At 62.6% G+C, this 11263-nt stretch overlaps 1 protein-coding gene across 1 annotated transcript; it reads right to left on the reverse strand.

The window, feature by feature from the left end:
• Nucleotides 1–1431: 1431 nt before the first annotated feature.
• On the reverse strand, nt 1432–8062 carry LHX3 (LIM homeobox 3). The gene is made up of 6 exons (XM_072959020.1): nt 7969–8062; nt 5623–5794; nt 4784–4986; nt 3911–4062; nt 3642–3813; nt 1432–2644 (listed from the first exon to the last, which is right to left on the reverse strand). The coding sequence occupies exons 1-6, from the start codon at nt 8060–8062 to the stop codon at nt 2226–2228; spliced, it is 1212 nt and encodes a 403-aa protein (XP_072815121.1). The 3' UTR covers nt 1432–2225.
• Between the last annotated feature and the right edge of the window lie 3201 nt (nt 8063–11263).

An 11263-nucleotide genomic window follows, 5' to 3' on the forward strand; every position in this document is an offset into this window, starting at 1 on the left:
CTGCTCATCACAAGTGCCAACTCTTCCCTGGGCGCTCCCCAGACTGAAGGGCACTGGGGGCCCTTCTCCCACCTCCTTTCTTCTGAGAGCCTCCCCTTTCCTCGACCTGTTATGCCTCTGCCCCATTAGATATGAGACCCCAGCAACATTCCTTCTGGTGGGGCCACATGCTCAGAGTCCGGGGGGAAGCAGGCATTGGTGCGGGAGCTGTCCCTGCTGGGGCCAGTAGGGCTAGGGGACGACTTGACCAAACCCCCTAGGGCTTCCCTGGGACATCTGGGAAGCTCCCTCTCCTCCTTTCCCACAATACATCCTTCACCCTCTGCTCCGATCAGGTCCCCAGCTTCTCTCTCCCCTGGATGTGTTTTCCCACCCACCTCAGTGCCCCGTTGTCCAGTGCAGAACAGGAGAGCCAGGCCTCTGCCCTCAGTGAGCCCTCATGGCTGGCCTGGGGGGCCCCAAATGCCACTCCTCTTATGCCTCCCCACCGCCCAAGCCAGGCTCCCTCTTCCAGGTCCACTCTCAGCGGGCGGGCGGAAGCCTGAACCCCAGGAGGCCAGGGGTCCTCAGTGAGGAGGTGGGTGGGGTAGACCTCAGGTGGAGAGGACCTCCCACCAGCGTCACCACTGTCTCCACTTCACAGGAGGAAAGCAAGGCTCAGAGGGGGCAGGTCATTTGCCCAGGGTCACACAGCAAGTTAGCAGATGGCTGGGACTGGAATCCAAGTTGGAGAGACCCCCGTGATCATGTTCCATGAGTCTCTAGGCCAGTTGACTCCAGCAGTCCCCCTCCCCCTGCTGATGCCAGTAACAAGCTGTAAGCAGTTTTGCTCCTGGCCGCTCCGGCACCCGCCTCTCTCAGGGATGGAGTGGGAAGGCCCAGCCCCTCTGCCCTGGGTGGACGGGCTGTTCTCCCACATCTCCTTCCAGTGCTCAGAAGTCTGACCAAGATCCAGGGATAGAGGGGCCTTAACTCACACCAGGTGCCATCCCTGGCAAGGAGCCAACAGCTACTCCAACGTGGCCTCCCGGCTTTCAGAGCACTGTCCCCCACCTCAGCACCCCCTCACAGTCTCAGGAAAGACATGGGCCTTCCATCGACTGTAACTGACAAATTTATTGAAGTCTGGGAAAGAACCGATGGTTAGAGAATAAATAAAAGACAGAATGTTCACAAAACCAACAGGTAGCTTGGAATGCAGACTTGAGGGGTAACTCGGATTCATACGCGGCCGGCCTTTGTGTCCCTGGCCTGCCGCAGCAAAGCACCCGGCAGAGGAGGCAGGGCAGCTCAGAGGAGCCCTGCTCAGGCCTTCTTCAGCAAGTCGTCCAACCCTCCAGCTTGGCAGGGTAGTCGGCATGCAGTCCGAGCCCACTCTGCTAGGAGACGGGGAGCCAGAGGCTGTTTGGCAACCGAAATTGGTGGGCGGGGCCCAGCCTGGACGCTGAGGGCCTGGGGGCAGCTGTGAATGGGTGGGTGGAGCAGGGACAAAAACCTTGTCTGCGCTGCAAGGGAGCTCCTGATGGGCTTAGAGAGCCCGGCTCCTCCCGAGGGCAGTGAAGAGCCCCGGGGAGAGGGGTGAGGAGGCTCCTGGGGAAGGTGGGAGGTGGTGGCAGGAAGGCCCCCGGACGAGCCGGGAAAGACAGGTGTGGCCTCCCCACTGCTGCCTCCTGCCTGGACAGAGGAGGCCCAACTCTGACCTAAAGTCAGGGGGTGGGGGGCTGCAGAAATCAGACATATGGAGCCTGGGAAATGAAAGCACAATTAGTGTTAGTTTCAATTTTAGAAATTGAAGCACCTCCCAGCCTGAGGGCTGCGCTGGGCTGGGCTGGGGAGAGGTCCCAGCAGCAACAGAGCAGAAGCCTAGCCTCCTCCTAGCATTTCCTGTCTGGAAACAGCAACAAGCTCTCAGTTAGTCGGTCAAGAAAGGGAGAAATCTGCTTAAAAAACAAGGCCCACCAGGTGGGCCGGCCCCTGTCGGAGAAGGAGGAGCCATACAGACCGGAGCCAGGAGGGTCCCTCTGCCTGAGGGAGGGGCTGCCCGGTTGGACACTCTGCAGAAGCAAGCTCTCCCTGAGTCCTCATCCTGTCCCCTGCCAGTGGCACCACATCCTTCAGAGGTCCAGGGCTTTGGGAAAGGAGAGCTCGGCTCCAGACCACCCAGCCAGGGGCAGCACTGCTGCCCAGACCCCTCATGTCCGGTGTTCGTAGGAGCCGGGGTGCAGTCAGAACTGAGCGTGGTCCACCTCGTCTAGCCAGGAGGCGGGGCTGGCAGGGAAGTCGGGGTAGCCCCCGCTGCTCCCCGTGGATAGGTCAGAGCTGGGTCCGTTCCCCGCCAGCACCCTCATGGGTGGGGGCCCACCTGGGGCTCCCGCTGGCACGAGCCCCAGGCTGGCATCAGGGTATACCAGGCTGGAGAGGAGGGGCTGGGGGCCAGGGAGGCTCTGCAGGGCAGCAGGTGATGGGGGGACACCATAGGGGCTGCCAGGGCGCAGCTCTCGGTACTGCTCCGGGCCGGCAAGGCCTCCATGCTCCAGCGGGAAGCTGCCCGGGGCCCCGGAGGTCCGGCCCAAGGCCGGGGCAGGCTCTCCCAGGCTGCTGTAGAGGCCATTGGCAGGGCCCATCTCAGCCATGGATGGCTCATCTGCAGTGGAAGCAGAAGGCACTGCTTAGTGCCCACCCTCCACTACCTCTAGCCCCCCACAGTGCCCCTGCAGGGGTGACCTGCCCCACATCATACAACAGGTCAGCCCAAGTCTCTTCTGCTCTTAGAACTTGCCCTCTGCCCTCACCCCTCCACCCCTGAGTGTGTTCAGCTCAGCCTTACCCAATACCTAAGGAATGCTGGGCTTCCCTGGTGCAGTCAGAGCCCACTATGATCCCAAGGCTGCCTTGGGAGGGCTAGCACAGGTACCATCACCCCAATGTTGCAGACAAGTTAATTGAGACCCAGAGAGGATGGGCGAGTAGCCCAAAGTCACAATGCAGCCAAAGAGTCTCTTGTGCAAACTCTCTGAGGATGGACATTATGGAGGGATGGGTGTAGCTCAGCGGTAGAGCACATGCTTAGCATGCACGAGATCATGGGTTCAATCCCCAGTATCTCCGTTAAATAAATGAATAAATAAAAATATATACCTTCTCGGATTGTGAGGATGAGACAAGATCACGCAGATACTTAATAAACAGAAGAGGTTTGTTAAAAAAAAAAAGGTGGGGTGAGGTCCCCCTGGTTTGGGTGAATGAGATAATCAGGTTCCACAGAGGAGTGTGGCCCCCCTAGCTCCAAGCATCTAGGACTTTCTATCACTTGGAAACTGTGCTGCCACTTCCCTAAAAAATCTCTGCAGATGCCAGGGTCCAAAGACAGGGTCCAGACCCTCCCTCCATGGCAAAGCCTGCTGAGGGACAGGCCCTCGAGTCACAGGGGTTCTGGCCCCATCCAGAAGAAGGTCAGTGGTCCTGAGTGGCCAAACCACAGGGTCTATAAATGAATGTTCTATACCTGAAGCTAAAGAGGCCAGTGCCTAAGATATGCAGATTTCTAGGCTCCCTGCAACGGGTCAACCCAACGTTCCTCCCAACTCCGGGGCTGCCGCTCAGGGCGACGAGAGCGATGCGGCCGCCCCTGCCCGCCGTACCAGTGAAGGAGACCTCAGCATCGCTGTCCTGTCCCTCCTCCTGGACACTGTCCTTGTCCGACTTAGAGCCGCCACGGGCGCGCTTCATGTTACGGAAATACTGGCCCCAGCGCTGCCGGCCGGCGTCCTTCTTGAGCCTCTTCTCCTTGGCCCGGCGGTTCTGGAACCACACCTGGGGGCGGGGGCGGGTGAGTGGCCGCCGCTCCGGAACGGGGACCGCCCGCGCTGGCCAGGGCTCGCAGGGCGGGCGGGGGCGCCGGGGCGCTGACCTGCACGACGCGCATGTCCAGCCCGGTCTCGGACGACAGCTGCTCGCGCACGTGGCGCGCCGGCTTCGGCGATGTGTTGTAGGCGCTCTTCAGCGTCTCCAGCTGCTTGGCCGTGATGGTCGTGCGCGGCCGCTTGGCCGTGGCCTCGGCCTCTGCACCGCGGGGAAGCCGTGAGGCTGGGCCTGCTCCTTCGGCCGCCCAGCGGTCCCACCCTCTCTGGGCACGGGCGTCGGGGCCCCTAATGACGCCCCCGCAACGACCGCCCGGGCGGCCCCGGAGGCCAGAGACGGGACGCGGGACGCGGGCGCTGGGAGCGGTGGAGAAAACGCGGTGGGAGCGTCCGGGCCCGGCGAGGGGCGGCTCCGCAGCGGCCTTCGATAGAGACCCGCGGACCCGGACCCGGACTCAGGCGCCGCCAGCCTCGGCCCTCCACTGACAAGCGCCGCCCCACCTCCCCCAGGGTTCCTCTTCGTTCTAAGGGTGTGGGTAGGCACGGATCTTCACGGTCAAGGATTTAGGACAATAATTCAGAACCGAGTGATAATCCACGTAATTCAGACTGACTGCCCTGCGCTCCCGAGTGAGGCGGCTGCTAAGACCCCAGACCCCCGCTTCCCCAAAGCGGCTCTGCTCCTTGTCCCTGCCAGCTCCTCCGGCTGCGCGGCCTGGGGGTGGGCATGCCCCCACCGCCCCCGTCGGGAGGGAAGAAGCTAAATTCTCTCCCCCTTAGTGAGCACTTCGCGGAGGGCGCTGGAGGTGAGGATCCCTCCGCGCCCGACCCGGACTGGCCTTAGCCCCACTTTGCAGACGAGGAAAGGGGAGGGTGGGCTTTGCCCAGGCCAACCCCGGTGACCGTCGCCTCCTCCCACTGACCTCGCTGCTTGGCGGTCTCGTAGTCTGCCTTGCACACGAGTCGGCTGTCCTCCATGAGGTAGAACTCGTCGCCCGTGGCCAGTTGCCGCTTGCACACGACGCAGGCGAAGCAGTGTAGGTGGTACACGAAGTCCTGGGCGCGGCGCACCACCTGCGTGGGCGGGATGCCCAGCTGGCACGCGGCGCACTTGGTCCCGAAGCGCCTGCGGGACGCACAGGGCGCGGCTCAGCGCGGCGCTCGGCTCCTTCGCCCCGAGCGGGTCGGCGAGCAGCTAGCGCGGTGCCGCCGCACAGAACGGTTCCTGGAGGGAGGCTTGCCAGGCCCTGCCCCTGGTCGCCTGCCGGGCAGCCGCAGCAGAGCCACACGGACTACTGAGAAGGGGATCCGGAGGCCCTGGGGAGTACAGCCGGCCTCTGTGCTGGATCGGGAAGCTGAATCCAGAGGGGTACGGCCAGACCATGGTACAGGTCCCTCAGACCCCAGAAGCCTATCCGGGGGAGGCACCTTGTCTCCAGCATTAAGGACAAAAACAAGACCAAAATGAAGAGGGAGTAAGTCCAATAGAGTTCTACAAGTTTGGGGTTATCTTCTTAACGACTGCTTCAATAATTCACAAAATTAATTACTTAAAAAATGGTTAATGTGCCAACCCAGCTGCCAGCAGAGAGCCTCCAGGGTACCCTGCCTGGAGGACAGGAGGGGACCAGGAGATGGGGCTTTCAGGGCTCCAGAGTGGGTTACTGTGGGGGTCTAGGGAGTCCCTCAGGAGAGCCCATTCTCTGCTTCCCTTGCACCTGGCGGGCCCTTCCCTCCCAGGCGGCTGGGCTGCCCAGCTCACTTGAAGAAGTCGTCCTTGCAGTAAACGCTCTCTCCGCGGCTGAAGCAGCGCTCGGCCAGCGGCGTGTGGCAGTCGGAGCACTTGAGGCACTTGCTGTGCCAGTGGCGGTCCAGAGCCTTGAGGATGAAGCGGTCCAGGATGTGCTGGTCACAGCCGGCACACAGCGGGATCTCTGCAGGCGGAGGAGCCACCGTGGTCATGGGAACCGCACAGAGCAAGAGGCCTCGAATTCACCTTCCCACCCCAGCTCCAAGGACCAGGGCTGCCCAGGAGACCCCCTTCCCTGCACACCCTCTTTCCAGCGGACTTGAGCCACTGACTGCCTAGGTTCTCAAGTTCGGAAAGTGCATGGTACAGAAGTCCACGGCCTGGCCTGCAGCTAAAATTCAGGACAACTGAAATAGGTTTAGAAAAATGGCCCTGAGCAGGAAGGTGCCCAGGCCACCCCATTAAGCCAGATACCATCAATTGCAACATGTTTCCAGTGCACGAAGTGTGCATGTTGAGCTCAAATGAGCCGCTTCCCCCCAGGGGCTCTCTCAGAGGCTGGGGTGGACGACAGCCCCTTTCCATCACCGGAGGCCAGGCACATGCGGGTTGTGGGGCATCCACCATCCAATTGCTCTCATTACTTGCACAATTAAGCATCATGGCGGCTAGAGACTCCTTGTAGGTGTGGCTGCCCAGCCCCATGGCCCTGTCTGCAGGCCACCAAAGTAAAAACTGATGCCCTCCCTGAGTTTGGACGGCTGTGAGAGTACTTGCGAATGGACTGGACACATAGACCCTCTGTCCTCGTGCTCAAACATGGATGCCCGGACACACAGTAGGCACTTTGCCCTCCCCACAGAGACACTTGGGTTCCCACTGGTTCTGCTCCCTGGGACTGCAGGACTCCGGGGAAAGAAACCAGGCTGGGGAAATACAACGGTTGCCTTCAGGAGACACAGGTCCATGAGGGGCTTTACAGGATACTCATGGAGTGAGAACTCCTTGTTAATTTAGAAAAGGTAACTCTGGAGAGAAGTGAGCCATGAGAAGGAGCTGGAACCTACACAAATATCGCACCACCTCACCGTGCTCACCTCGCTGGCAGCGAACCCCTCTGGCCCCAGGCCAGCCTGACAATGGGTGGAAGGGTGGGAGAGGGACCTCCTTCAGCCCGAGGCCGAGAGAAACTGGACCGGCCGCCCTCCCGAAGCCCCGGGAAACACGGGAAGGAAGGGATCCCGCATGGGGCAAAACCTCGGCCCCGGGTGCGGAGTCTGGGGATTCGCCGAGTGCCCTGGACCCGCATCGTGGGCAACGACGGCAGGGCGTCGGGGACACCCGGCTTAGAGTTGGTGGCTGCACGGTCCGCGCAGCGCGAATTCAGCACCGCGGCCCGGACAGCGCCTTGGCCGCGCTACCCCCGGAGCCCGCGTTGGGCAAAAGCCGCTCCCGCCGAGCCCCTAGTGCTCCCGCGAAGCCCTGGCGACCCGGGCCTTACGCTGCATGGCGACTCCAGCCTTGGTGAGGTCTCCTACCCTCAGCGCTGGCGGGGCCCAGCAGAACCTCCCGTTGGCCCTCCGATCCCCGCTGGCTCTCCTGAGCCGGCGGCTTCGAGACCGCCGCCCCTCCCTCTCTCCGCCCTCCCACCCCTTCCTCCCAGCCCCTGTGGCCACCCCTCCCAGGAACCGTCGGAAAATAAATAAATAAGTAGGAGACGAATGGGACCCCACAGCCTGGATGTAACCCCTTTCCCACCTGCTCCATCCCTGCTGCTCCCCACAACTCCAGGGCCACTTCCATCTCCATCCTGTAAGTCTACCTGCTTGGAAGCCCGCAGAAGACCGTCCCCGTTCACAGGGAGCCAAGGCGCTGGGGCGAGAATGATGCTACCAGGAAGTTGGGGGCTTTCTTGTAGAAGGGTCCTGAGGAGCAGCCCTGAGTGGGCCAACAGAGCAGGTGCATGTGAGTGCAGACACCGAGACCCCAGCTAGGGGGGATCTAGGGCCAGGGTCCAGCTCCACACTGGCCCCTGCATCTGACTCTCTTCCCCTGGAAAAACGTGGAGGGTCTGGGTGCAGGTAGCCTTCTTGGGGAACCCTCCTACCCCGTAGTCACTGGGACCCATGGTTGCTCTCTGAACCTTCTTCTGGAGAGGATTTCCCAAACCCGTCCTGGGTCCTGGAGGGCCCTCCCAGCCTGAGTGATACCAGCGCTGCTCTGGGGCCCTTGCACCCACTCCCTCCCGCATCTCCTGGCTCCCGCCGCCTCCTTGACCAGTCTGGGAAAGGAGCGAGGACCTCCGGGTCTCCACGGTGTCCGCCCTCCCGAGTGCAGCTGCTCGGTCCTGGCACCCACCTCGGCGCAGGTCCTCCCTCCGCGCCAGTAGCGCCAGCAGCAGGTCGCCGCCCGCCGACTCCCGGCCCGGGCCCAGCTCCCCGCGCGCCTCCATGGGTCCCGCCGCCCGGCGCCGCGGCTCTCCGGCCCTGAACTTTCTAGGGGCCCGGCAAGACCACGGCCTCAATGGCCCCGGATCGGCGTCTGAACGACTCCCGGGGCTGCTGGGCGCTGCGCCCGCGGGCCGGCCAGGGGCCCGAAGCCTCAGGCCGCGCGGAGGCGGGGCGGCCAGGGGGCGGGGCCGCGGCGCGGGGCGGGGCCGGGGTCGCCGAGACGCGCCGGGAGCGTCCGCCGGCTCTGAGCGCCTTGGCGCGGAGAACGGCGGTCCCCAGACGCCACCTCGAGTACCCGGCCCGAGGGCAGGGACTGGCAGGGGAGGAGCCGGGCCAGAGCTGCCCGCGGGCGCTTGACTGGGGCCCGAAGCTTTCTGCCCTAGCGCTGGCTTTGGCCTGAGACCCGAGCCGGGGCGTGTACGCGCGCGGGTAGGCTTGGGGTCCTAGGAAGAGGATCGGGAGGGAGCCGGGTCCTGCCGCCGCTGAGGCTCCGGCTCGAGAGCCGGAACTCGGAGACTTGGTCACAATGTCTATTTGCACGAGGGCGAACTGAGACCCAGAGAGGGTGAGTGTGGTGCCCAAGGGCTAACAGCGAAGCCACCAGGAACTGGACACGACCTTAGCCCTTCCAGCTCTGAGCAGCTTCTGGGCCCCAGCCTTGGAACTGCAGCCCAGAACGGGCATAGAGAAGGAAGGCGAGTCACTGTCCGAGGCTCGGACTCCAGGACGCAGTCAAGACTCCAGGTCAGGAGGGATGTAGTTAGGAAAGCCGCGATCAACTCTTACTTCCTTCCACCCCCTCCCCCGCACCACCTGCTAGCACAGGAGGAAGCTCCCATGCCTGATTTTCCCATACCCTGCCGCCAGTCCAAACAGGTGAGCTTGCAGGAACCCACCATCCTTGCATGTAGAGATGTACCTGCCACAGAGGGCATACAGCACCTGACCACAGGCCACGCCAGTTGCCTGCAGTCACTCAGGACACAGCAGTGTGGGCCCCTGGCAAGGCGAGGGCAAGGACCCCGGGAAGTATTGGGGGACTAGCAGGTTATCCTCCAGGTTGCTCCACCAGGGACCCTGTAGGAAAGCTCCACCTTCTCCCTGCCTCTGCCTGGCCTTTAGTCTCCTGGTCTGTACACTTTAATTCAGAGGCCAGTCTGGAAGGACCCGGGCAGGAAAAGCACAGCTCCTCCCAGCTCCAAGCAGACCCAGTGTCTCACAGTTGGAGCAAAGGCCCATGAGGCCAGCGCCTGCCCTTTCACTTTGCACCACACCTGTTCCCTAGAATGATAGGGCAAGGATGTACAAGCCGGGAGCTTAGTGTGTGTTGGGCGCATTGGGGTGCCGGCCGTTGAGTGTCAGCTGCTGCAGAGGCCTGCCCGAAATGAGCCATGTGTGGTCTGACTGGGAAAGCGGCAGGCGGGCCCACGCGCTCAGCATCTGGCCGACCCGCCAACAATGCCTCCATTATTTCCCAACGTCCCTGGCGCTCACGTGGCCCTTGGGGAGGGCAGTTTAAGCAGGAGACCCAACCCAGGGATCTCAGTGCTGTGTACTTGGGTCGGCTGGGGAGGCTGGAGCTGGGCTGTGTGGGAGCTGAGGGGCATAGGGTCTCTGGATTTACTCGGCAGACCTCGCTCTGCCCCATCCTCTCCCCACTAGAAGTGCTACAAGGTCCCTTCTGTTTTCCACAAAAAACCACAGACACTTTAGTGCAAGTCCAGGCTTCCTGAACCACCGCAGGAAGCTCCAGGCCCTGTGCCCACTATGGGATCTGCCAGCCTTGCCTCCCCGTGCCCCTGTTCCTGTCTCTCATGTCCCACTGGAGGTCTCTCCAGACTCATTCCCCCTCTGCCTTGTGTGCGCTGCACCCCTTCCGCCAGCTGACCCTCTGTTCATCTCTGCCTCCCCTGCCGTTTTCCCCCTCGGTGTCCTCCTGCCCAGGCTGAAGGCTACAGGGCGCGTGGGGCTCTTACCCCTAGTCTCGCCAAAGGTGCAGACAGCGGCAGCTGCGGGAACCCCAGGCCGATCGCGGTTGCCCTCGAGATCCGTTTCCAGCAGCATCGCAGCTGCAGGGCTGGGCAGGGCCCAAGTGGCTCGGGCAGCGCCCCCCCCCTTCCTCCTCTGCTGCCCCGGGAGGGCTTGGAGCTCCCCGAGGGCCCTGTCGTGTTGGGGCCGCCCGTGTCCCTGTCCGCGCCGCGTGGCTAGATGCCGGAGCCTCTGTGCCGGGCGCTGTCCGCGGTGCTGAAGAAGGCGCGTGGCCGCCCACCGCCCCCGCCCCGCCCGCCGCCCTCAGCTCCCCCGCTACCTCCCCACCCCCCACCTCCCCGCCCTAACGCCTGGGCGGGAAGCTTCGGGCGGCTCCGCCCTGAGCTCCAGGCTTGCCCTAAGGCTGGGGATTCGCCCCAAGCGGGTGCTCCACCCTGCCTTTCCAGCTCTTTCCTGCTCCCAGCCTCCCAGAAGGCAGCGTCCAGGCCATGGGCTCTCCAGCCCCACTGGCCTCCAGCCCAGGTTCTGGCTCCAGGTGCTGCCGCGTTTAACTTTTGCTTCTGGCCTGAGGAACTTTCTACATTCACAAACTCCCCAACACAACATTCCCCCTCACCCAGATTTCAGGCCACAACCCCTCTCCCACCCCGCTAGGGCAGCCAGGAGGACAGGCACCTGGGGCAATTCCAATAGAAACTACACAAACTTGGCCATGAGCTCCAAGACCCTGGATGCCAGGGGTTACCAGACAGTGAGATTCACACCAACACCAGCACCACACAGACTGGGGCTGGTGGGCAGGGTGCCCACTGGTCACTCAGTACCCTGTCCATTTGACACACCAGGGGCTGCCTGTGCCCTCTCTGAGGGAGGGGCCTAGACCCAGCCCAGCTAGGAAGATGAATTCACAGGAACTACAGCAAACAGATGTTAGGGTGAAGCCACAGACACAAGGCACACGTGGCAGCCAACTGCAATACTGGGGCAGTCAGATCTGGTGTCAGAGGCGTGGCCTAGGAGAACTGTGCCCAGTAAAAGCTGATGTCTGGAAATGAGTGTGGGCTGGTGGCCCACTTCACCTGGGGGTCCTTAGAGGTTCCCTTAAACTTGAGGAGGGCGGTCTCTGCAGGCTTCACGTTTCCTTCACCCATGGCAGAACAAAGGGTGTTGTCCTGAGCTCTCAGTCTACATCAGCCCCAGGATCATCTGTCATT

Source organism: Vicugna pacos, chromosome 4 (assembly GCF_048564905.1).
Source record: "Vicugna pacos chromosome 4, VicPac4, whole genome shotgun sequence".
NCBI classification, from domain to species: domain Eukaryota; kingdom Metazoa; phylum Chordata; class Mammalia; order Artiodactyla; family Camelidae; genus Vicugna; species Vicugna pacos.

What these genes read in the sequence shown, in the direction of transcription:
- LHX3 (XM_072959020.1), bottom strand. Translation starts at nt 8,062, where the DNA reads ATGGAGGCGCGCGGGGAGCTGGGCCCGGGCCGGGAGTCGGCGGGCGGC. An exon ending in TGCAAGGACGACTTCTTCAA is followed by an intron (nt 4,987 to 5,622) that starts GTGAGCTGGGCA and finishes TGCGTCCCGCAG; the next exon opens with GCGCTTCGGGACCAAGTGCG. An exon ending in TGCTGAGGTCTCCTTCACTG is followed by an intron (nt 2,645 to 3,641) that starts GTACGGCGGGCA and finishes CTTCCACTGCAG; the next exon opens with ATGAGCCATCCATGGCTGAG.